The 26,894-nt window shown below is 48.8% G+C and overlaps 1 protein-coding gene across 1 annotated transcript; it reads left to right on the top strand.

Moving 5' to 3' along the window:
* Positions 1–209: 209 nt before the first annotated feature.
* Positions 210–3,496, top strand: SOST (sclerostin). The gene is made up of 2 exons (XM_068979008.1): positions 210–426; positions 3,075–3,496. Exons 1-2 carry the CDS (start codon positions 210–212, stop codon positions 3,494–3,496), a joined length of 639 nt encoding a protein of 212 aa, XP_068835109.1.
* The last annotated feature ends 23,398 nt before the right edge of the window (positions 3,497–26,894 follow it).

Genomic DNA, 26,894 nt, shown 5'->3' with positions numbered 1-26,894 from the left:
GCTCAAGGAGGAGTCTTTGGGGAGGGCTTGCCTGGAGCACACCCCGTTCCCTCCTCCTGGGCTGAGGGAAGCATGGGACCAGCCCTGCCCCAGCCTGTCCTCATTGGCTGGCATGAGGCAGAGGGGGCTTTAAAAAGGCAAACGTGTCCAGGCTGGGGACTGGAGCCTGTGCTACTAGGAAGGCCGAGTGCCCTCCTCCAGCTGGCACTATGCAGCTCTCTCTTGCCCTGTGTCTCGTCTGCCTGCTGGTGCATGCAGCCTTCCGCGTGGTGGAGGGCCAGGGGTGGCAGGCCTTCAAGAATGATGCCACGGAAATCATCCCTGAGCTGGGCGAGTACCCCGAGCCTCTGCCAGAGCAGAACAACAAGACCATGAACCGGGCGGAGAACGGAGGGAGACCTCCCCACCACCCCTTTGAGACCAAAGGTATGTGACGCAGGAGAGTATTTTTAGCATAAGGGTCCTGGGAAGGTTCTCTTTGGGACTGTTACCAGCACCAGTGGACAGACAACTTTGCCAGGAGGCCAGGGAAAGATGCCATGTCAGCTGTATCCTTAGAACTCAAGTGCGAGGGCGTGGGGCTGACAGGGTCCTGGGGGTGAAAGCCCAGAGCAGGAGGGAGGCTGCGGTGGTGGGTGCAGCACTGGGACAGGCTCAGGGGCTCAGAAAGGAGATTTCAAAGAATCCCCTCCTGAGAAGAGAGGAGTAGGGTCCAACTGCTGACCCCACTGGGGAGGGGACAAGGCAAGGGAGCTTCGCGTCTGTGAGCACCCGCTAGATGCAGTCGCTACATGGACTATGCCCAGACCGTACCCCAGGGAACTCCCAAGGTCCTCCTCCCAAGGAGGCTTCAGAGATGAAGTGGCATGTTAAGCCAGCTGAGATTTGAAGCCAGTTTGATCCAATTACAAGACAGCCCTGGAAGGGGACTACATAGGAGATGTCGGAGGCCAAAAGTCACAACGAATCCTGGCAAAGCAGTGAGAAAGGGATGCCAGAGGGGCACCCCTTCAGCCCCCACTACCCATGATCTACCCAGTGAGCTGGCCCTTGAAGGAATGGGCACTGCAGCTACCTGAGTGGGGGCCCTGGAGGGGAAGCAGCATCCTTGGGGCCGGGCGTGGACACAGGTGGCACCCTCTGTCCTGAGTCCCCACCCTAGACCTAGCCTTGCCTCCTTCCTGGGAGGGAGCATGACCCTAGTGAAAGGGCAGAGACCCCACCTGGGTCCCTGGCTGGGTCTGCACAGAGAAGCCTGAGGGGCAGCATGCGCAGCTGGCTCTGCAGATGGCAGGAATGGCTGGGGGCAGGGGGCCGGAATGATGCTTCAGAGGAAGGCCCTCTGGCCGCAGTCCAGGTGGGAGAGGAGTCCACAGCCCTGGCCCTGGGATCCCATCCTGCCCTGCCTCCCAACCAGCTGGGAATGGGGGCTCTGCAGAGGGCACGCCAGAGGAGCCGTGCCTCTCCCCTGCTCCTGCCCAGGGAAGATCAAGTAAACTCAAGAGATGGGCTGTAAGGAACCCAAGACGTCCACCTCTCTGGGTTCCCATGAATGCCACAGGCGCAGAGGAAGCCACGTGCTCCGGAGTCACCCTGTGCAGAAGAAGCACCTGACCTAGGGGTACTATTCTTGGAAAGCCCCAAGCCTCCTTCCCTGGGCAAACAGGCCGCCCCCACACACCACCCCTGCGGGCCTAGGAGCAGGGGCAAGGGTGCCAAACCAGACCAGAAACAAAAGGCCAGCTGGGGGAGGAAGGCAACTCGCCACACCCCCTGCTGCTGTGCTTATTCTACAAGGTAGGGGCATGGGGGGCTGGCCTTGTCTGTCTCCTCTCTGGTTTTGGTCATAGGACTATTTTTCATCCCTTTGTGTCACATTGAAACTGTCCCTATGAGACCCTTGGGGATGGACAGGTGCTCACATGAGGACCAGCTGTTTAAAAAAGCTCCTACCAGTCTAAGTCCATAGTAGGAGACATGATCAAGGTGTCTTCAGGCATCAAGCCAGACCTTAGAGCCCAATCTTCTCCTGCCCAGGGAGCAGGTCTATGCCACCATTGGGTGTCCACAGAATAGCACAGAAGAGATGCGCCCAGCGCCCAGCACAGTGCCTGGTACACACCAGGTACTTAATAAGTGTTTGTGGCAACTGAAGCTTTAGGTTTTCGGTCAGATCTTAGCCCCCTGATAGGGAAGGAACGGTAGTAGAAGTAGTGAAAGGCAGCGCTTTGGCCCCCCTCACTCCTCCACTCAACATCCCATGGTGCCCAGGCACACAACTTCCACTTTGCGGGAGCCTGGAGGTGCAGGGGCCTCAGAGGCGCAGAGTCAGGAGACCAGCTCTGCCTTTCCGGAAGGGGCTTTTCCTTCTCCGGGCCTCAGTGATAATGAGGGGGTTGGAGGTGCTGCCATCGGCTCCTTTCAAGTCTAAGGACTTCAGTCTCCTCTCCACCTCTCCTTCCATCCCTCTCCTCCTCAGTAGCTGCTCTGATTTATTACCGTCAATTAACCCCTACTCCTTTCTCCATCCCCTCTGCACCCTGTCACTCCTCCCAACCAGCTAGAAAAGGAATTTGGGAGAAGTCAGAGCCATTCAGAAGGTGTGGCTAATAACTACCCTGCTGAGGCCAGGGGCCCTGTGGGACAGATGTGACTTAAGTCTGGTGAAGAGGGCCCCCTTGGAGAGGGATAATAACTGTAATAGCACCGACACTTCCAGCTCTTACTATGTTCCAAGCAGCATCCCCTGAATTATATATGTAAAGGATTGGCTCACTGAATCTTCAAGACAACCCATTTTACAGATAGGAAGCACACAGAGGTTAAGCAACTTGTCCAAGGTCACACAGTCATGGAACTGATGATATTCGAACCGAAGCAGTCACTTGGCTCCAAAGTTTTAGGGCGAGAAGGTGGACCAGTGATCTTTCCACCAGCTCCAGAGTATCTGGGCCCTTCCCATAATAGACCCCCAGGGGCAAAAGCGTCTGGGGAGAGGCAGGTCTGGGGCGGGCAGGGGTGGTTTGGGGGGAGCCGGGCCGGGTGGCCGTCCTCACGCGCGCCCCTCTCCGCAGACGCCTCCGAGTACAGCTGCCGGGAGCTGCACTTCACCCGCTACGTGACCGACGGGCCGTGCCGCAGCGCCAAGCCGGTCACCGAGCTGGTGTGCTCCGGCCAGTGCGGCCCGGCGCGCCTGCTGCCCAACGCCATCGGCCGTGGCAAGTGGTGGCGCCCGAGCGGGCCCGACTTCCGCTGCATCCCCGACCGCTACCGCGCGCAGCGAGTGCAGCTGTTGTGTCCCGGCGGCGCGGCGCCGCGCGCACGCAAGGTGCGCCTGGTAGCCTCGTGCAAGTGCAAGCGCCTCACTCGTTTCCACAACCAGTCCGAGCTCAAGGACTTCGGGCCCGAGGCCGCGCGGCCGCAAACGGGCCGGAAGCTGCGGCCCCGCGCCCGGAGCACCAAAGCCAACCGGGGCGAGCTGGAGAACGCCTATTAGAGCTGGCCCGCCGCCCCATGGGCGGCCCCCAACCCGGGCGCCCCAGGTTTCCGCCCCCTGCGCGCGGTTTGATCGGTTGGGTTTCATTTTTAATACCTGCAACCCGGGGCCGGGGAGGGGTGCTGAGACCTTCCCGGCTGCAGGCCTTGTGGATCCCGGGGTCAGCAACCATCCCACCTCCCGCCCGTGCCGAGGGGGTCCCGGGGGCAGGGGAGGGCGCTGAGAGTCACAGACACTGAGCCACGCAGACCCGCCCCGCCGGGGCCGCCTACTTTTGATGGTCCCACTTGAGAGGAGGCGGAAAAGGAAGCATTTCATTGCCCTGGAGTTTTAAGGGAGCAGTGGAGGGAAGCCCGGGAACTGGTTAAGAGCGTTCGATACGATTCCCCCTTCCCCATCTCTCTGCCAGGCAGAAGAGCCTTGAGTGCCTTGTTGTGCCCAGAACACAAGACTGGGTCCCTAGATGGGGTTTCTAGTCCTGCCCCTGCCCCCAGCGTGCCAGGTGATCTCGGATATTACGCTCTTGTCTTCCTGGACTTCGAGTTCCTCTTTGTAAAATGGAAGTGGGGGTGGGATAAGCATCTGGAGAGATCTGCTGTCACGTGATTCCATGGACTCGGGTGCCCTTCGAATGGGCAGAGGAGAGTTTGGATTGAATCATTGATGGGGTCGCTTCCAGAATTCGGAGTTGTAATCCTCTGATCTGACAGCCAAAGATGAAAAAAGGAAAAGAGTCTATTTATGGCTGACAGACTCGTGAAGCTGTGGTGTATCCCAGCCTGGGATCCCAGATGTTTCGCTACCTCCACTTTCCATCACAAAGGACACAGAAACAGCATCATCCATTGGAATAGAGAGGAAGGTCCCAAGGGTGGCGGGAGGCACAGAGATTACTCTCTGTACTCAAAGAGCACCACGGCCACCCCCCCAACCCGTACCCATCATGACCATATTTTATTTAAGATCACCTTCTGTAGAGAAGCCCAAGGTCACAGCACACTGGGCTTGTGGGCCCAAGGAAGCAGACACCATTGGTTCAGAGACCAGAGGGCCCCTTTCAAGACCCTCCTCCTGCCTACCACTCAAGGAAACATTTCTGTTTGGAAAAGAGCTTCTTATTGCTGTTATGTGTGATGGCATAGCTTACATTAAAATAATATTATTGGGGAAAAAATTACAAGTGCTGTATATATGCTGAGACACCGCAAAGCTTAATAGCTGCCATCCAAAAATCTTTTGGAAAATCATTTCCAGGCACCACTTACTTTCTATGCAGTTTTTAATTGCTTAAAAAAATTTTTTTTCTTTTTAAACGGAAGCACATGCCATGTGAAAGCCTGCCCAGCTGGTTGTTTTTGCAATCTTTTCAAGTGGAATTTGTCCACAAGAATGAAAGTAGCAGTTTTTGTTTTTTTTCCTAAAAAGTTAAGTTACATATTTATTTTCTCACTTAAGTTATTTAAATGCAAAAGTTTTTCTTGTAGAGAATGATAACATTAATATTGCTTTATGAAATACCAGTCTGTTCTTTCAGAATCCAGAAGCATTGTTAATAAAAACAACGAATTGTTGCGGAGAGGATGTGGTCTTGTTTTGTCAACCACATGTGGTCATTTCTGTCAACGTTAACATTCTTCTCTTGGTCACTAGAGCTCAAACCTGGGAGGCACCTTTGACAGCGTTATGGTGGCCCTTGTGGCAATTAGATCCTTCCTTTGAAAGGTCACGTTCATCCCTTCCTTTCCAAACCTAGACTTCATCCCTTTACCTCGGCCATTGTATTAACCTCAGCCTAGTCTCTCTTCCACACAGCCTGGCCCCCACACTGTCTTCCAAAAACACTGTTCTCCTCATGTCATACCTCTGTTCAAAAACTCCTCGGGACTTCCCTGGTGGTCCAGTGGTTAAGACTTCGGCTCCCAATGCAAGGTGACTGGGTTCAATCCCTGGTCAGGGAACTAGATCCCACATGCTACAACTTAGAGTTCGCATTCCATAACGAAAGATCCCAAGTGACACAATGAAGATCAAAGATCCCACGTGCCGCAACTAAGACCTAGTGCAGCCAAATAAATAAAAACACTTTAAATCCTTCAGTAGCTCCTCCTATCCAGGATCAAGTTCAGGCTTCTCAGTCTGACATGGAAGACTGCTTGATCCCCATCCCCAACTCTCCCAAACTCCCTAATGACTCCCAAGTGGCCCCAGAGTCTACTGCCCTCGTTTACCACCCCCCAACGACTCCTGCTCTTTCTTTGGGGTTCATGTTCCTTGTCACCTCTTCCCTGAACCTTCCAGAAATATTCCAACTCCCGCTGATCCCCTCTCCCCAGATGTCTGGCCCCTTTGTCCCTGTTACTCCTTTGACTTTTGATTCTATGTCTTCCATTCAGCATTCCTTCATGGGTCACCTGTCCCACCCAGTCAAGCCATGTTTAGTACCAGAATAGACACAAAGTCAAGTGTCAGGACCAGCTCACAGGAGCTCAGTCAAGCTTTTTCCCAAATGTGAATCTAATGCCTCCGTGATGAAAATGTAAACTCTTCACAAGCAAGGACCATGACTTGTGCTTTTTTCAAAACTCTTGCCTCACTTCATAGTGCTAGGCGCTAACAGAGGCTCAAGAAATACTCTCTCTTTGCCATAAGATGACCCTTTGCAAAGGTCTGAATCCAGCCCATCTTGGGGTAACCCCACCCCAAGATCTTCCCTGTGATTCTCCCCCTTAACTCCCAATAAGCCCTCCTAAACCCATTCTCATCATCCGCAAGCCTTTGATAGGTGTCAGTGGATGTTGCTGCCTCCAGGCCCCAAGGAGACCTCAGTGAGACCCTGCAGAGAATACATGCATCATGAGGAGAGTCCCAGGGCCCAGAACACGAGCTCAGGTAGGAAATGGCTACATCGTCCAGCCTCTCAGAGGCGATGTGGCACAGTTGGGTAAGCAATGGGCTCTGGAGCCAGGTTGGTGTTTGAACATGAGGACATGGAGGCACCAAGGGGTTAAATGGTTTGCCCATAGCCAGCCGTAGGCTCAGATCCTTACCCTGACACCCTCTCGAGCTGCTCAGAGACTGGTGGTCACGTGGGCAAATAATCAGGTCACACTGTTCTGTACAAAGTGTTACAGGGACCAAGGATGGCAGTAATTTGCTCTGTGGTGGGTGGGAATGAGGGATCAAGCTTAGGGAGGGTTTCAGAGAGGTGGATTAGCAGTTTACCAGGTAGAGAAGGGAGAGAAGGCAATGGCACCCCACTCCAGTACTCTTGCCTGGAAAATCCTATGGACGGAGGAGCCTGGTAGGCTGCAGTCCATGGGGTCGCACGCGAAGAGTCGGACATGACTGAGCGACATCACTTTCACTTTTTACTTTCCTGCATTGAAGAAGGAAATGGCAACCCACTCCAGTGTTCTTGCCTGGAGAATCCCAGGGACGGGAGCCTGGTGGGGTGCCATCTATGGGGTCGCACAGAGTCGGACACGACTGAAGTGACTTAGCAGCAGCAGCAGCAGGTAAAGAAGGGAGCATGGACATTCTAGGCAGAGGGCACGGTCCCAGCCAAGACACTGAGGCTGAAGGTTCATGGGCAGAGGAGACTCAATTCCTTAATGTGTACTGAGTCCTTGTCATGTGCAAGGCAGTGTGGGGGAACAGAGGATTCAAACCAACCCCCTAACCCCGAGTTAACACCTAGGGTCTGCTTCTGGGACCCGAAGATTTAGGAGAGATGACCCAGGCTATAATCCCATTACCACGAGGGGAAAAAAACCCAAAGGCTAAATTGTAGGTCGGGTTAAGGGTTATTTATGGAAAGTTATATTCTACCTACATGGGGTCTGCGAGCCTGGCGCCAATCAGAAACGGAACAGACAACAGGCTCAGTTGGGAGGGCAGTGTTGTGCTGTGGGAGTGTTATGTCCTGGGGGTGCAGCCAGACGTGGGGCTTGTATTAGTAGTCTGAGAGTCAGACAGACAGAGGGACAGAGGGAAGTATTAATAGGTCTCTCTGTCTCTGTTTCTCAGACACATACATTTCTTGCTCTACCTATATCACAAGTACAGACCAGAGCATCTTTGCACAAGGAGGTAGAGCAGAAGAAACTCAAAGAAGTCACAGGAAACCGTTTTCCTTGAAGCAGGCAGGACTTGGGCAGCTGGGGAAGGTGGAGAACCTGCAAAAGCCACCTGCATGTGAGCTGAGCTCCCAGACGTGGCAGCTGGTAGCTGGTGCTGTAACCCATACCCCTCCTACCTGATCCCAGACTCAGCTTGCCCTAGTTCCTGATCACTGAGCTCTGAGGCCTGTAGTCCTTCCTGCTCGCCCTTCTCCCTTCCTGGAGTGCATCCTCTGTGTTCTCCCTCGTCCAAGGGCAGGCAGAGAGTGTCAGATTTGGCAGCTTTGACCAGTAGCTGAAGTGCCTTTAGTGGCCAGAGGGGCAGAAGGCAGGGGGACTGTTGCTCTTAATGCAATCATGTGCCTGGTTTGTCCAGGATACTTATGGGCTCAATGTAATTATTAATAGCTCCCCCTTTTAGTCTCAAAAATGTCCTGATTTGGACAATAAACTATCTGGCTCCCCTGCTATTAAGAGACACAACTTTCTGCGGAGTGGCTGGGGCTACCCATTTCTAAATGCTGGTCCTCTGCCTGGGCTGCTCCCCAGGGCACCCCCAGTACCCAGCATGCAGTAGGTGCCTCATATGCATCATGGCTGCATAGTCGTTGTTCAGTTTCTATAGGATTTCTTTCCTCATGAGATCAGGTGGGCTTCCCGGGTGGTGCTAGTGGTAAAGAATCTGTCTGCCAATGCGAGAGACCTAAGAGCATGCGGATTTGATCCCCGGGTCTGGAAGATCCCCTGGAGGTGCCAGGAGCCAGTGTGAGGAACTGAGCCCATGGCAAAGGTCATGAGGAAGGAGGCGCGGCATTACGCAAAGGTGAGATCGAGCCTCAGGAAACCCCCTGTTCCCGAGCATCTACCCCCAAAACCAGAGTCTGTTTTATGCTCTCACCTATACCTCTGACTTTACGGGGGGCTCTCCCCCATCACCATTTCTCTCAGAGAAGGAGTTAACTTGCAGCTCCAGTTAATAAAAATTCCTGGGCGTGCAAGAGTGTTTCAACTTACAAACTCCTCTGAAGGTTCTCTAGCCTGCCTGAGTGGGTTTGTCCGGCCACATGTGATTGTTTACAGCCTCCCAACCGTGATAGGCACGAGATGCTTTAAAACTTTCTAAATACAGAGTCTTTTGAGAAGTTAGAAAATTATTAGTATAATATAGTAGATTGATTAGAAATTATATTGGTGAAGGGTTTTTCATTTGTTGAGCCAGTATTTGCTGCTAAATCTCCATATTCCCTGCCCTTATAATGAATATAACTAGCAGTCTTCATACAATGGCTCAGACGGTAAAGCGTCTGTCTACAATGCGGGAGACCCGGGTTCGATCCCTGGGTTGGGAAGATCCCCTGGAGAAGGAAATGGCAATCCACTCCAGGACTATTGCCTGGAAAATCCCATGGATAGAGGAGCCTGATAGGCTACAGTCCATGGGGTCGCAAAGAGTCGGACACGACTGAGCGGCTTCACTTCACTTCAGCATATAGGAAAAATAAGTATTAACCTTTAAGATTAATCATGTTAAACCTTAGGCTAAGTAAATTCTTTTCTTGATTGTAACCCACTACACCCTCACCCTATAGGAATGCAACTTTATTTGGAGGGTGGTGCTTGGTTTAAGAAAAAATCACCCCTGGAAAAAATAAGTTTTCTGGTTGACCATTATCAGAAAGGGCCATAAAATGTCAGCAGACCTCATGGCCAGAAGATGATGTAAAACCCCTAAGACCTTTGTATAATTTTATATGAAGCACCTGATTGTGACAAGGGTCAGGTCTGCTGACCCCCGCGTGACTCTGTATTCATCCCTATGTATAACAAAAAGTATATAAGCAAACCTGAAAAATAAAGAAATGGGATCAGTTTCTGGAAAGACTGATTCCCCCGTGTCGTTTCTTTCTTGCTCCCTGTTTTTCTGGCTGAATTCCCATCTGGAGTGTGGGTGCCCACCACGTCTACTTACTTGCTCTGGCTTTTAAGTTCCACGCAAGAAGGAGCCCAAGGAGGGGCACCTTCCGATATTCAAGTGACGCCGGTGGCCCAGCGTAGATGGTGCAAATTCCTTGTCTTGGAATTTTATTGGTATCCCACATAAACCAAGTTATTCAGCCCCTTTTTCTCCACTAATATTTCCTACTATACTATCTGTTTCTAATCTCTTTCTATATCTGTAATTAAATAAGTTTTTTCCTAGGACGCCTACTCTGTCTCCCCTTCGAATTACCCTGGATCCACCGGGGCTGGACCCTGGCATGGAGGAGGGCATGGCAACCCACTCCAGTATTTTTTTTTTAATTGAAGGATAATTGCTTTACAGAATTTTGTTGTTTTCTGTTAAATCTCAACATGAATCAGCCATAGGTATATATATATATATCCCCTCCCTTTCGAACCTCCCTCCCATCTCCCTCCTCATCCCACCCCTCTAGGTTGACACAGAGCCATTGTTTGAGTTTCCTGAGACATACAGCAAATTCCTGTTGGCTATCTTTTTTGCATACTGTAATGTAAGTTTCCATGTTACTCTCTCCATATCTCACCCTTTCCTCCCCTCTCCCCATGTCCATAAGTCTATTCTCTATGTCTGTGTCTCCATTGCTGCCCTGCAAATAAATTCTTCAGTACCATTTTTCTAGATTCTGTATATATGCGTTAGTATACGATATTTATCTTTCTCTTTCTGACTTACTTCATTCCGTATAATAGGTTCTATGTTTATCCACCTCATTAGAACTGACTCAAATGCACTCTTTTTTATGGTTGAGTAATATTCCATTGTGTATATGTACCACAACTTCTGTATCCATTCATCTATCGATGGACATCTAGGTTGCTTCCATATTCTAGGTATTGTAACCAGTGTTGCAACGAACAATGGGATACAATTTTGGTTTCCTCAGGGTATATGCCTAGGAGTGGGATTGCTGGGTTGTATGGTGGTTTTATTCCTAGTTTTTTAAGGAATTTCCATACTGTCTTCCATAGTCTTCCACTTCAGTATTCTTGCCTGGAGAATCCCTATGGACAGGAACCTGGTGGGCTAAAGTCTATAGAGTAACAAAGAGTCAGGCACGACTGAGCGACTTACACACATGCACGAGATTAGGTGGATGGAATGGACTGGGATGTATGGATGATGGTGGGAGGAGGGAGAGGCTTGACCAGATTATTTCATATTGGGTTTCTGAGGATAAGACACAGCTCTTACCCTCAAGCAGTTTCTAACCTTGCTCAGGGTCAAGTGGAAAACGAGGGCACAGGTACCACTGTGGAGTACGTGACCACTTGCCAGCAGAGTAGCAGAGTCAAGATGGGGCGGGGGGCTTGAGGAAACAAGGCAGGGGTGGGCTCCATCTGAGCTGTGAAGGCTGCGAGGATGCAGAGAGGAGAGGCAGTGGAAGCCAGAGGAGCTGTGAGGGGAGTGGTGGCAATGCTGGCATGGGACCTGGCACGCAGTGGGCTCTCTCTAGTTATGATTATTACATACGGAAGCAGAAGCCAGGAAGGAGAGAAGGGTGGGGCAGGGGTAGATACTGTCTATCATGGCAGAAGAGAGTCCCCATAAAAGTGGCACTGACTCCCGGGCGAAAGGCAAGGAGCTGAATCGCAAGTGCCCCAAGCGATATTCTGTTCTCCACCAGCCTGGCAGTGCTGCTTTGGAGACTAAATCCTGACTTTCTTACAACCTCCCTCAGCCCCAGTTCCCAATTTCCCTCCAATTGCCTGGGTTGCCTGAGCTTGGGTTCTGCCCATCGAGAAGGCCAGAGCTGGCAGTGGGCAACTGCAGGTGGGAGACTACTGGAGGGACTACAGTCCAGGAGGGACAGTAGGAAAGAGAGATGGGAAAAGAGGAGCCCAGACCACAAACCCTCACTTGCTTGACACCTTCTTGAGGGCTGATCCTGCCAGCAGTTTGAAGGCGGAGGCAGGAGAGATGGGGGCAGGAGAGGAAGTAGGAGAAAGGAGAAGATGGACATGGGAAGGAGAAGAGAAATAATCAATCATTCATTCCACTGAAATTGACTGGGTGCCGGCAGCATACCAGGCATCACCCTAGGCCATGGGCACAAGGTCGCCACCACGGAGCCTCTCAAAGCTCCCTGCTGGCTGGGAGGTGGATGTTAGAGAACAAGGAAACACATAGCATGATGCCCAGGAGTGAAAAGTTCAGTAAAGAAAAATAAAGCTGGTGAGTAAACAGAGCATCCTGGAGGTGGCCAGGCCAGGCCTCTCTGAGGAGGTGGTATTTGAGATGAAACCCAAATGCAGTGCGGGAGTGAGCCACACAAGGATGGGGTGGGGCAGGGGGGATGTGTGTGCCCGGAGGGGAACGGCAAGTGCAAAGGCCCTGAAGGTATGGAGGGGGTGGAGAAGCGACACCACTAATTGCCTTGGGTGCCTTTCAGGCGTCTCCATGCCAAGCCTGCTAACCCCTGATCTGGAAGCCAGCATGGTAATTATAATTATAGTGGGATGAGGTGTGTGTGTGTGTGTTTGTGTGTGTATAAAAAAGAAAGACTCTCTCTTTGTGTGTTCTCCTGTCTCTGTATATTAAAAACCAAGTGACTCCCAGTCAAGAATAATTTGCATATGTAGAGAATTCTCTGGTGGTCCAGCGGTTTGAGCTTCCCAGGTGGAGCAGTGGTAAAGAATCTGCCTGCCAATACAAGAGATCAAGAGATGCGGGCTTGCTCGATCCCTGGGCCGGGAAGATTCCCCTAGAGTAGGAAATGGCAACCCACTGTGGTATTCTTGCCTGGAAAATTCCAAGGACAGAGAAGCCTGGCTGGCTAGAGTCTATGGAGTCACAAAGAGCTGGACATGACTGAGTGACTGAGCGCATTCACACAGGGGACCTCCCTGGCAGTCCAGCAGTTAGACTTCACCTTTCAGTGCAGAGGTTATGGGTTCAATCCCTGGTCGGGAAGGCTAAGATCCCACATGCCTAGCGGCCAAAAAGTCAAAAAACAGAAAACAGAAACAATATTGTAACAAATTCAATAAAGATTTTTTAAATGGTCCACAAAAAATTCTTTTTAAATTAATTCTTAATTAATTAATAAATAATTATTAATTAACTATTCAAGCCTTTATTCTTAAAGCATGAAATAGGTTTGATTAAAGTTGTGGGCACTGGATAGATGCCTTCTTTCTAGGACACACATATGTTATGAATTCATATATAAGAAAGTCCTCAGCTTTTAGTGGATGCCCACAAAATTCAGCCAGGATTGGAAGCAAGGACTAGCTTGGCTTGGGAAAATGCAGACGTGTCCACATTGATTATTCTTTCCTGCTGTGGCTCTAACCCAGACATATATACTTGTGTAGAAGTATACATGTTTATCCTGAGACCCTGGATCAGGCGATGGAGATCTGAAGAGGAAGTAGGAATCTAGAAATTAATTCCTTTCCAAAAGATTTGTTCTTACTTCTCAAAACTGGACAAGATTTTTCCCATCAAGGGGCACACTCATGTGGCAGCATCCACTATAAACCCCTTTCCTAGAAAACTGGCTTTCACCCATGCTGGTAAGTGTGCCTAGGACACTCTCCTTCTACGTCTCTGGTCTAGAAAGTCCTCTTGACCCACAAGTCTCAAATGCTGCCTCCTTATGGGGGCAGACCACCATGCCATGTACACACCTCATCACAGAACATCACAAGGGCTGAACCTGGCTACCTCTTCTATCACATGGGAGTCTATGGAGGGCAGGGTCCCAGGCTTGCACATTTGTAGCCCCAGTGCCTTTGCACAGGCTTGGCCAGAGTTGATGCTTAATACTTGTTTATTGAATTAATGGATATTTGGACAGTAGGGCACGATCTGAGCAGCAATGAAAACTCCAGCATCCTTCCAGCTGAGCAGCAGGCAAGAGCTCTAGGACAACCTTTCCAAAAGCATTTCCTTCATTCAAGTTCCGTAGCTTTGTAATGTTGTTGGGGGCAGCGGGGCCCCTCCCAAGAAAACCAAGGCCACGGTTGTTTACCCAGGAAATTATCAAGCATGCAAATTACAGACACCTCTATCACTTGGCCAACAATTTGGTGTTGTGGTGTGAGGTTATTTCTATGTCTGAAGAAAACAGCTCAGCTCTGACTAAAGAAATAAATGATATCATTTTTCGTTCAGGCAACCAGATTCCTTGGTACAAAAGGCTCCCTGGGGAGGAACGCCGGGACAGCGTGGCTCCTCTGAGGCTATTTACATCTGTCAGCTTCTCTAATCTCTGGCCTGCCTTCCTCTGCCTGTTTCCTTCCTTCACACAGAGGTTGGTGTGGAGCCCGGTCCTTGCAAAGAGAATGCTGGGGCCACCGGTCCTCACGTATGCACTGAGGGTGGGTGGGGTGTGAGGTTTTGGCCGAGTGGCATTTGGGGTATTTTTCCCCCTTTTTCTTAGAAACCAGCTTCAATTTAAGATAATGACTCTCTTGGCTGGCTGGTGATCACTATTTGGAGGGACTTATTTTTCCCTGTTCAATTTGGCTAGGAGAAATTGGATCTAAAGGGGAACATTTTCTAAAAATGTTGCTGGGCTGTTTGTAGGGCACCAAGGGTTGTTTTCCAGGTCACCTGTTCATGATAGCCTGGGTGTCTTTGTCTTAAAGGAAGAGATGGAGTTGGAAACAGACTCCTAAGCCTTTTATGACCAATGGGGTCAGGATGGTTCTCTAAAATGTCACTGACTCTGCAGTGACTTTAATGGGAAGGGAATCTAAAAAAGAGAGGATGCTTGTATACGTATAACTGATTCCCTTTGCTGTACAGCAGAAGCTAACACAACATTGTAAAGCAACTACACATCAGCAAAAAATAATTTAAAGAAATGTCACTGAATCGTGGGTAATAAAGGCCCTGAGAAATCATTTGGTCCAGACTTTGCAGAAATATTTCAATTCCTGCACAGCAGCTCCCATCTCCTCTCCAGCTCTCCCTCCCCTCCACCTGGCTCCCCGCTCCACCCACACTGAATTCCTCAAAAGCACCTGCTTGTAACTTATGACAGTGCTGTCCCCTCTGCCTGGAATGTTCCTCCTGAATTCTCTGCACTCCAGTCTCAGCTCAGATGCCACCTCCTCCGAGGCCTGCCCTGACCTCCCCATCTGGAGCAGGACTCTACTGGTCTCTTTCCCAACCCTTCTCACAATGTGTCATTTTGCATGAGTGTCACGCCACATCTGCTTTGGCTGCCCAGTTGTAAGCTCTATCAGGCAGGGGCTGATTTGGTCTGCTCCCCGCAGTGTCCTATGCTGAGACCGGGAGCCTGGCACACAGCAGGGCTCAGAAAATGTTTTGCAAATGAATGAACTGGCAAGGGGCAAGGGGGCCGCCAGCACACACCCTCTACCACCCATGTTAAGAGGACTATTGCAGGCATTGTTGAAATACCGGATCGCAGTCACAGCCGAGCTGCTATCAGCTCACACAGCCCTCCTCCCCGAGAGCGGGTAAGAGACCCAGACCTGGAAAAATGTTTTCAGCTTTTCTATTTCTCATCCTTTGTTTCTTTAGCACAAGATTCTTTTCTTCCCGTAATCACTGTATTTCCCTTCCCTGTTCCCAGTACTCACTCCTTCATCAGACTTCATTTTAAACCAATACCATTCATAGAATCCATTTCATGGTTCTCCTGGTCCTGAGTGCTGTCTGGGGAAGACCCAGGAGTACCCTCTGAAGTCAGCGTGGGGCTCCTTCACTCTGTAGCTTTCGCTTGGCTGACCAGCTGGGCACCTCCAGCCCCTCGGGAGCTGCAGCCTGACACCTGGGACGTCCCCACCCCCTCATTTCCCCCATCCGACCCACGACCACCATGTATGTGGTTTCTACCTCCTTCTCTAGGCCTAATGGCCCTTGAATCCATTCATTTCTCTCCAGTACCACCCCTTGTTTTAGCCACCCTCTCCCCTGTCCCCACCTCCAAGGTTTTCCAGGCCTCTGGCCTTAACCTCCTCCAAGTCAGTTATTCAAAGGCTTGGAATCTGATCCTGCCCCTCCTCTACTTACCACTCATGATGGTGAGCCCTCATCTCAGCAGGCCCTGGGCCAGACTGATCAGATCTCCCAGTTCCAGCTCCTTCTCTTCCCACAGCCCGGCAACCTCCCAGGTGCCTCGCTGGGCCCCTCTCAGTTCCCACAGGACCCACACCCTCTCACACCTCTGGCCTTTACATAGTTGGTCACTCACCTACAAGCGTTTTCCTGTATCACCTGCTACTCTTGCCTCAGCTTACATCACTTTCTCTTAGAAGTTCTCCCACCACCGAGTTTCCCACCCTGGACCAGGACCCTCCTCTGAATTCTCAGGGCAGATCGTACTTTCCCTTCTTGTGCCCTTGGCATAGTGTCCTTTTTATGGCCAATTTACTGCTTATTTTCTCTGTTAGACTTAAAGCTTCATGAGGACAGGGGCAGGTTATCTTGCTCAGGGCTGCAGAGAAGACCCTGATTTGAAAATTCTGTGACTTGGAGGTGCAGGAGCAGTCAAACTGGAAGGGTATAAAATTGACCCAGGTTTGCCTCAGGAGCCCAGCCAGGAGGCTCTGATCTCCCAGAATGGGAAAGGAGGAGGCCCAGGCATCCTGTGGTCTGCTCTTGTCTTCAAGCAGAATGACTGCGTTCCAGGAAAACAAACCAAGGGACAGCCCTCTGAGACCTGTAAATAAGACTTGGAGCCGAGGGGCTGGACCCATCTCCCCCTCCTGGCAGGTGGCCTGAGGAGGGCACAGCTCTCCTATCATCTGAGTGTGAGAGGGTCCACTGCTTCTCTAGCCCTGGGTATTAAGAGGTCTACCCTAGGTGAGCTCTGTGTGCGTGTGTGTGTGTTGGGGGAGATGCTTATGGAGATTTTTTCTTTTTTTTGCTCCTAAAAAGGGACTCATGATAAAGATTGTATTGATCAGGATCCAGCCAAGGAAGCGGCATATATGGGAATAAGGGGTTTTTTATAGGCCTGAGACCCCACAGTGGGAGGAGCTGGGGAAATGACATTCTGAAAGGGGAATTGGACAATCAGAGAAAATATCACTCACCAGTCTTGCGACTGGTCAAGTCTTGACTGTGTCAAGTTTGAGTGGCTAACAAGTTTGGTCTTGCAGGGAAACTTGGGAAACCAAGCATGTCCAGTGGCCAAAGGGGCTGTGATGCAAGCTAGTGTGGACGTTGGTGGGAGCCGTGGCTTCACAAAACCAGCGTTGGGACAGGGACCAGAGGACACCTGGACACTTTAATGGGAAGGGAATCTAAAAAAGAGAGGATGCTTGCATACGTATAAATGATTCCCTTTGCTGTACAGCAGAAGCTAACACAACTTTGTAAAGCAACTATACATTAGCAAAAATTAATTTAAACAAGTGTCACTGAAATCCTGGGTAATAAAGGCCCTGAGAAATCATTGGTCCAGACTTGGCAGAAATATTCCAATTCCTGCACAGCCAGCTCCCATCTCCTCTCCAGCTCTCCCTCCCCTCCACCTGACCAGAGGACACCTCTGGTCCCTGTCCCTCTCATTTCTGACAGTCACAGTGCTGAGAGTCAGTGCAGCTTCCCTGCACTTTTCCAAATCTCACAAAATTTCCCCTTTTGACCTACTCTATCCCAGACCTATATGGAGAAAGGGATTCTGGGAAGTGTCATTCATTCCCAGACTAACCAAGTTGCCTTAATATAAGCCAGCATAAGGATCTGCCCCTCATCTCTCCAGCTTCCTCTCCTTTACCTCCCCTCGGTGCCCTGGCCCCTATTTACATTTCCCCATCCTGTCTGCCCCTGCTGTGCCCTTGATCTGCAAAGCCCATGCTTGCTCCCTTCTTGAGCTGGTTCACTCTATGTAGATTTCAGGATCTGAAGACCCCTGAGAAATTTTTCCTCTCTGAGGTTCCTGCTCTCCTCTGGGCTCCCCGAGGACATTGGGACAAACCCATACTTCACCTCCCATTGCCTGCAGTGTCTTTCTCACCCCCAGGTCACTGAATATCTAAAGAATAAGGAGCTTGCAGTGTGAACCTGTGTCCAGCACAGGGGAGGGTGTTGGGGAGCTCCAGGGAGAAGCCGGGCACTCCAGCACAGAAGCCACTCAGCCACTGGTTTGTGTTGCTGTGCTTCAGAGTAACCTGGGGAGCTTGTTCAAAATTCAGGTTCCCAGTCCTCACCTCCTTGAGTTCTGACTGGGTAGCTCTGGAGTTGGGCCCAGGAACCTGCATTTTGTAGCAAATATGGTGAGTGATTCTGATGTTGGCAGTCCTACCCCATGAGGTTGACTCTTTCTATTTGGGCTGAGCTTTTTTTGTTTTTCCTCCTTTTAGGCCACACTCTGTAACACATGTTGGATCTTAGGAATTGAACCTGTGCCCCCTACAGTGGAAGCATAGTGTCTTAACCACTGGACTGCCAGGGACATTCCTGAGCTCTTTTTTTTAAAAGAAGTTTGAATTTTTTATAAAGTTCTATTTCTTGTAACAGAAAAATAAAGGACTTTTACAGAGTTTATTAACAATGCGTGTGTTAGTCACTCAATCGTGTCCAAAACTTTGCGACCCCATGGACTGTAGCCTGCCAGTCTCCTCTGTCCATGAGATTCTCCAGGCAAGGATACTGGAGTAGATTGCCATTCCCTTTTCCAGGGGATCTTCCTGCCCCAGGGATCAAACCTGGGTCTCCTGCATTGCAGGCAGATTCTTTACCATCAGAGCCACCAGGAAAGCTACTTACTGTCAAAATATTTCTAAGTCCCTACAGGTCACATTCAGCTTTCATTGAAAGCATTGACACCAGACTACGGGATTTAAAAGTTCCCATGTTTCCTAAAGGGTTGGAGATGTGAGTACCAAGGAGAAGGTGGTGGGGACACATGTAAATTCTGTATGGAGCCCTGCCAGGGGCCCAGCCTGGGCACAGAGGCCCAACAACATCTTGACCTCAAGAAAATCTTCTTGCCGACTTGGGAACCCATGCTGAGACATTCCGAGAAGGCATCAGTGGAGAAAAGCTGAGGGGATGGTGGGTGGACTCAGGCCCAGGGGTGGGGCCCAGAGCACATGCCTCAGCAGCACAGGATCTGAGGACCTCCCCTGCGGGTCTCCCAGGGTGCTGGAACAGGAAGTAAATTCTTTCCCTATCACATCAGGGATAAAGATCTGGTGTCCCGGAGGCACCTTGGGCCCAGTTGGCTGGGCATGCGGACATGTGCCAGGTGGAGGCAGCCAGCTTCAAGGCTGCAGAAGATTGACAGTGAAGGAGCTGGCAGTAGGGCAGGAGCCAGAGCATGCTGGCTCCCACAGAGCCGGGCCTTGCCAGCTTCAACATCTGCCTGGTCCTTCAAAGAAAGTGACTCAGGGCCCCAGGAGAAGGGGAGGAGACTCTCTGCCCTTCCAGACCTTCTCAGCCAGGTGGTGGGAATTTGGCGTGTCCTTGGCTTCTTCCAGGGGGCTGCTGGATGGGATGCTGACTCAGTTATCTCCCAACTTGGGCCATTATTTTATTTAAAATACAGAGCAGGGACTTCCCTGATGGTCCCAGTGGTTAAAAATCCGCCTTCCAGTGCAGGGGACACTGGTTCAATCCCTGGTCAGGGAACTAAGATCTCACATGCTGTGGGACAACTAGAGAGTGGGTGAATCGCAACAAAAGATCATGCAACTAAGACCTGAAGCAGCAAATAAATAAATTAAATTAAACACAGAGCAAATAACCCCACTCCTCCCAGTCAACACAAGCACAGCTTGCGTTCAGGTGTAATTCCTTAGTCTTGCTTCTTGTGTATATGTGTGTATGACTGCAGGTCCATAAAGTTATGTATTCTTCATGACAATGTAAGCATTTTCCATGTTGTTACAGAGTCTTCTTTTTTTAAAAAAAAATTTATTTATTTGGCTGAGCCGAGTCTTAGTTGCAACATGCGGGATATTTAGCTGAGGCATGCAAACACTTAGTTGCAGCATGCGGGATCCAGTTCCCTGACCTAGGATCAAATCTGGGCCCCATGCATAGGGAACATGGAGTCTTAGCCACTGGACCACCAGCGAAGTCCCGATGCATAGTCTTCATAACCATTACTCCTAATGGCTCCCGAGACCACTGGGATGGTGGGCAGTGGTTTCCTTAAAAATTGGCTATTGTCCTCTAATTCATCCATTAGTCACAATGTCCTATCTGTTTCTAGCCTCAAACCCTGGACCTCTCAATCTGGTCCCTTACCTTCTGACCTCTTCCTGAATTCTCACTGCTAGAGACTTTTCCCTTTATCTCCCAGTTGTTATGTCATACTCACCCCTCAGAACTGACAACTCAGAGAATGCCATCTCAAAGATTGGAAAAACCTGAATTCCCATCCATTTGAGACTGCTGCTGCTGCTGCTGCTGCTAAGTCGCTTCAGTCGTGTCCGACTCCGTGCGACATCATAGACGGCAGCCCACCAGGCTCCCCCATCCCTGGGATTCTCCAGGAAAGAACACTGGAGTGGGTTGCCATTTCCTTCTCCAATGCCTGAAAGTGAAAAGTGAAAGTGAAGTTGCTCAGTCGTGTCTGACTTTGTGACCCCATGGACTACAGCCTACCAGGCTCCTCCACCCATGGGATTTTCCAGGCAAGAGTACTGGAGTGAGACCGCTATTATATTATAAACAGAAGCTATGACACCAGAGGATTATAAAGATTGCCAACTATTTTAATGTTTACACTGAACAGATTGATACTTTTATCAGATAATAATATGCTGGGACACTGTCATGAAACTCACAAGGAATGTACAAATCCATAAGGCATCACAGGTGGTACTGACTGTCCAAGGGTGAAAGACAAGATCAAGGCCAAGTGACAAATGTCCTCTTTTAGTCTTGTCACAGTTGCTCTCTGGGACTAAGCATGCAATCGCATTTGAAAATAATAGCAGAAGTCTAAATTTGAGACTCATTGAGAAATTAGACCTGCAACAACCGCTCTCCAGACAGCTCCCAGGCTCATACACAGTTTAAAAAAAATAAGGTAATTCAAAATGCTTCTTTAGAACTGGCCTTTAATCTACCTTCTCAGGCTGAATATGGCATCCATCCTCAGATCTCATGCCTTTTTGATTGAGTACCTCCCCCATCAGGCTCAGATCCTGGGATGCTCTCCTGGGTTACACCTTTGACTGTGCAAGTCAGCATTAGGAACACCTGATGGTTTATAATATTTTCATTATTATAAATATGGTGGATGGGGTTCTCTGACCCTGTCAGCCTCTTTCCCCTCTCTGTCGTCATCCCTACTGGAGAGTGAGTCTTATTTTTTGTTTTTTTAAAAAAATTGTTTTAAAGTCACTATCGAATTTGTTACAATATTGCTTCTGTCTTATGTTTGCGGTTTTTGGTCAGGAGGTATATGGGATCTTAGTTTACCGACCAGGGATCAAACCTGCACCCACTGCACTGAAAGATGAAGTCTTAACCACTGGACCACCAGGGAATTCCCAGAAAGAGAGTCTTTTAACATCATAGATCATTACAATGATACCTTGAGAATCCACCATAACCAGAGAGTCTGATTATGTTGAGGGTCCTCCACTCAGAGGACAGAGGGAATGCAAGGCAGGTGGTCGTGCCCACCTTGGACATTGAACATCTTTGCCCAGGTGGGTTCTTCTCTATTTAGGATTATTTTTTTCCAGGAGAGGGACATTTCAGTGGTTCCCTAACAGATTGCCTGATTGCTTTCCAGCTGACAGGTACCAGTTTACAATCCCATGACTCAAACAGATGGAGAAAAATGTCCCTGTCCTGACACATATTAATATGCAATAAATAAATTTTTAATAGCAAGCAGAATGGAAAATCCCAAAGGCAGTGGGGCAGCATGCTGTTGCTGGAGAGAGAACATCTGGATTTGCAACCCCTGGGGCCACTTCAAATACATTTGCACAGGATTTAAAGGTCATTAGTAGATGTTGCTAAACGAAATCGATAAAATGGATATGGTACACTCTTCAAAGGTCTTAGAGCAGGGGCAGATGGGGTTTTATTCTCAGAAATCCCACAAGGCCTTGACGTTGCAGTGTGATCCTCGTGGCAGGAATTAATTCAGGGCCCTGCCATCAGAAGGCTTCTGTGGCCACTGCTCTCCCCCACTGATGACTTCTTCCGGATTCAAATTCCTGGGGTACAAGTCTGAGTGCTTTAGCTGGGGCAACAGTCACATCAGAATTCCACGAAACAAGAGAGAGGTAACAGTTCAAATAAAACTAGAAGGACTTTCCTGGTGGTCCAGTGGCTAAGACTCTGTGGTCCCAATGTAGGGGGACCAGGTTCAATCCCTGATCAGGGAACTAGATTCCACATGCCACAACTAAGAGTTTCCAACCTGCAACTAAAGATCCCACATACTGTAACTAAGAGCTGGCACAGCCAAATAAATATATATATATATATATATATATATATGTATTAGTTAAAACTAGGGAGTCTTCCCTAGTGGTCCAGTGGTGAAGAATCCACCTTGCAATTCAGGGGATACCGGTTCAATCCCTGGTCTAGAAAGATCCCACATGCTTTGGAGCAACTAAGCCCGTGCGCCACAGCTACTGATCCCATCTTCTAGAGCCCCCGAGCCATAGCTACTGAAGCCTGCACTCTGCAACAATAGAAGCCGCTGCAATGAGTAGCCCGAGTACAGCAACTAGAGAGTAGCTGCTACTCTCTGCAACTAGAGGAAGCCTGTGTGCAGCAATGAAGACACAGTGCAGGCAAAAATAAATTAATTAATTAATTAGAAAAATTAAAACTAGGATGAAGGCAAGCAATACTAGCCAAACTACTAACACACTGGAGATTACCATGTGCTAGGATGGGTTGGCAAAGTATGGTCACAGGCTAGATCTGAGCCTTTGCCTGTTTTTAGCTTTTTTTCTGTTTTAACAGCCTGTGAGCTAAGAATGGTTTATACAGATGAACATCTGAAATCGATTTGATGAATTCCAATTCAGTGAAAGTTATCCCCTCAAAATCCATTCTTCTCATTAGTAAACTTGTATTACAAAAAATTGTTCGAAAATATTATGATTATATTTTAAATTTTGTCAATAAAACTTTGTGGAAAATTTGCTTACTCTCTTGTTATGAAAGTACATACATAACATTCTTGATTTTTGTCTCTAGGCCCACAAAACCCAAAATATTTACTCTGATTTCATCGATGATCTCTCTGACTCTTTACAGGAAAAGTTCACTGCCTTTCAAATTTTGGTGATCAAAGAATCACCTGGAGAGTTGGTGAAAAAGATTCCTAGACCCCAGCCCCAGAGATTCTGATTCATTGCATCAGGAATGGGGCCAAAGATTTTCTAGCAAACTCCCAGGTGATGCTATGCTGGATAATAAGTGTTGTCAAGGATGTGGAGGAATTAAGACTCTCACACATTGCTGGTTGGAATGTAAAAGGGTGAACGCAATCACTGTGGAAAGCAGTTTCACAGCTCCCCAATAGAGATTTGTGTTTCTGTGGAAGTGTCTGTAAAACTTCCTAAGCTTTGCTTTTTAGTTAAATTCTGCCCTTGTGTCAATGTTCTATTAAATTTCAATTACACAAAAGAAAAAAAAAGAATGTCTACAAAATTTACAGCCATGTAGGGAATTCCCTGGTTGCCTAGTGGTTAGGATTCATTGCTTTCACTGTGGAGGCCCATGTTTAATCCCTGGTCAGGGAACCATCTCCCATGCCACTTGGCACAGCCAAAAATAACGAAAAGTAGTAGTAGTTCAAACTACTTGCTGGAACCAAGGATAAAACCATATAACAGATAATCCCAGTTAAGTTTCAGCATCTGTGTGTGCAGAGAAAAAAAGACTGAAAGAAAACACCAAAACATTATGAAATTATAGGTACTTTGTGTTCTTTTCTCTAAAGCCCATTATTTGATAAAAGTATTTTTTTAAAAAGAGACTGTTGCTTCTTTGAGTGCAATTAAACTCTTTCAATAATATCTCTCTCAACTTTTTTCCCTCATCAAAGTCAGTGAGAAAACAGAGCTCACGAGAGAAAAAACACAAAAACTGCTGCTAATAGTTAAGACGGAACACCGTCAAGGACACCACAATGGGGCTCTTGGGATTAGTGACTGACCTGAACTGGCTGTTTTGACTGGCTGACTTATCAAGAAGGGAATAATACCAGAGACAATCAAATACCGCATCGAAAAGAATTTATAGCACCTTTCGTGTTTGTGGTTGGAATGACCGCGGATGTGGTAAAGTCAGAATGTGTATCGGCGACCACAAAATAGATTTAGGTTTTTGTCTTGCAAAATCCATCTGAACTTCATGGCTCCAGCCAGGCAGCCCAGGGATTAAGTCATCACCCCAGGTAGGGCTTCAGTGAAGGCTAAATCAGATCCAGAGAGAAACAGCACGCAGCACCAGGGGTGTTCAAGAAATGTCGAAATACAATTTCCCAGTGTTTATTGCTGGAAAGAAAAGCTGGAGAGCACAGGAAGCTTTAGAAAACGGGCTCCAGATGCTTGATTGTCTGCAGAGGGTGAACCAGGAAGAACCAACTGACCTTTTGTTCCCAGAAGAGAATATTTTCTGCAGCTCCTTGGCTGACTGCTTTGAGATAGCTTCAATCCTACCAATATAGGAGGGGTGCTCTCTGGCTGCTCTTTCTCATCTTTGATGCCCAGGATTACAGGTCATGGCTGAAACTGAATGGCCCAGGGGCCCTTGGAGTCAGGGACTGTAGCCAGTCTCCATTGCTGCTGGATTATTCTTCCAGAATCCCAGTTACTCATCCTGTCATTCTTCTTCTCATAAACCTTCATTTTAAAAACCAAAATGAAACAATATACGTAAAGTGCCTGGAACAGCATCTGGCAAAGAGCAAACACTCATTGCATATTAGCAACTGATGGTCGTTAACTGTCATGATGAAGTCTTCCTAGGTATTTTGTGTGCATTTTAAAGAATGTGCCAGGTAAATGATGTCAGCTTTTAAATGAGATTTGAACCCCAAGTTTCCAACAGATATTTGGAAGACCAAGAGAAGCAAGTGTTCATAAAACATACAAATGACTCATTATATCTTCCCCAAGAAATATTCTATATGAAGACACAGCACAGAAATTTGATTTATTTCTACTCTCTCTTGAAAGGCATTATAAAACAAACTCCTCAGAGTTGTTAGGAAGCCCACTGTTTTCCAGTCCTGGGGGAGAATGTCTCTCCCTCTTTCCACTCTAGGGTATCATCTTCCTGTTTTCTTGTCTATTTTCAGCCACTGTTCAAAGCAAAGTGCTAAATCTCTCTTAACAGCTCCTTTTCTTCCTGTTATTAGTTTCCCAAGGCTGTTGTAACAAAGTTAGTGGCGTAAAATAACACAATCCATACCCTTACAGTTCTGGAGGTCAGAAGTCCACAGTGGATCAGGATACAAGCAGGGGAACTTCCCTGGTGGTCCAATGGTTAAGAATCCGCCTGCCAGTGCAGGGACCTGGGTTCCATTCCTGGTCTGGGAAGATTTCACATGCTTTGGAGCAACTAAGCCTGTGTGCCACGACTACTGAGCCTGTGCTCCGCAACAACAGAAACTGCCGCAATGAGAAGCCTGCACACCACAACTAGAGAAAGCCCGTGCACAGGCAAAAATAAATAAATAAATTGAATCAGTTCATTTTAAAAAATTAAATAAAAATTTAAAAAGATGCCAGCAAGGCTGTATTCCTATCTGCAGGTGAACACTTTTCTTGCCCTTTGCAGCTTCTAGAGGTGGCCTATGTTCCTTGACTCGTGGCCCCTTCCCTCTTCAAAGCCGGCAATGGCTCTCCGAGATTTCTCACACTGCAACCCTTGACTCTCACCCTTCTGCTTCCCTCTTCCACACACTGAAGGACCTTGTGGTCACTTTGGGCTCCCTGGATAACCCAGGATGCTCTCCACATTTCTAGATCCTTCCTCACGTCTGTAAGTCCCTTTTGCTATGGAAGGTAACATATTCACAGGTTCCAGGCATTAGGATGTGGACCTCTGAAGGAGGGGAACTACTCTGCCAACTACATCTCTTGGTCTTGAAATGTTCCCCAGGCTCCGCTTGCCCTCGCCCTCTCACCCTCCTGCAGGGTCCGAATGGCCCTTCTTGAAGTAGAGGCACTGGCTCCTGAGCTGGTTCTGGAGTGTGGGGAAGAGCAGGGATTCTGAGGCCAGACTGCTGGTGTCTGTGGGCCCCCAGGGAGCTGTGTGCCCTTGTGTACAGCTCTCAACCTCTCTGTGCCTGTTTCCTCACATATACAATGAGGACAAGAGCAGCACCTTCATCATGGGGCTGTGGTTCACGAGCACATAGAACAGTGCCCGGCCCTCAGTGCTGTTCTGAGTTAGCTGCTCTTTTGTTTTCTTTTTGCTGGGGGGAGGCCCCCTCAAACCGTGCAGCATGTGGGATCTTAGTTCCCCGACCAGGGATCGAACCTGCAGCCCCTGCAGTGGACATTTGGAATCCTAACCATGGGATCTTCAGGCAAGTCCCTGGCTGCTACTATTAAGGACCTCAGATGCCCACCCTCCTTGGAAACAGCTCTTCTATCCTCCAGTCTGCCTTCGTAAAGGGTGCCTACTTGTTTTTCACTTTGAACAATTCAAAGACACCCAGAAACTTGGAACATCTTTCTAGCAACTTTATCAACCAATGTTTCTCCAAATACCTACTTGCACCAGAATCCCTTGGGGTGCTTTTGAGAGTACACTTCCCCTGGTAGTTCAGTGGTTAGGATGTAGCACTTTCACTGCCATGGCCTATGTTTAGTCCCTGGTTGGGGAACTAAGATCCCATCATTAGCTGGTGGCACAGCCAAATAAATAAAATAAAAGCACACTTGATTCTTCTGCATGCTGAAGTTGGAGAACCCTAGTGTGGCATTCCAGAACAGGAGTTTACAACTTGTAATCAGAACAAGTGGGAAGAACCCCAGCATGCTGCCCCATTCCACCCTCCACTGCTAAGGACAGCACTGGCCACAGGGTCAGGAAGGATGTTTAGCAGGGCGGGACCTTCTTAGGGACCTGCCATTGAGTGCCAGGGATGATCTTGACCCAAGAACAGCACTGGAGGGCAGGAAATAGGTAGAGGGAGGTAGACACTGACCATTTGGCCGATGGTGTTTATCCTTCTGGAGGCCCAGCGGGCCCTATGTCCATCATAAGAATGGGAGGAAGCTGGAGCCTCCAGCCAAAGCAGAAGTTGGAAAAGACAGGAAGAAGGCCCAGGTCATGTCAAAGTTTCAGGCCACGAGAAGAAGGAATCGGTGTCAGTTCAGCCCCT

Source organism: Capricornis sumatraensis, chromosome 8, assembly GCF_032405125.1.
Source record: "Capricornis sumatraensis isolate serow.1 chromosome 8, serow.2, whole genome shotgun sequence".
Taxonomy (NCBI): domain Eukaryota; kingdom Metazoa; phylum Chordata; class Mammalia; order Artiodactyla; family Bovidae; genus Capricornis; species Capricornis sumatraensis.
Note: the sequence above shows the minus strand (reverse complement) of the source record. Positions and strands in the feature narration are given on the sequence as shown.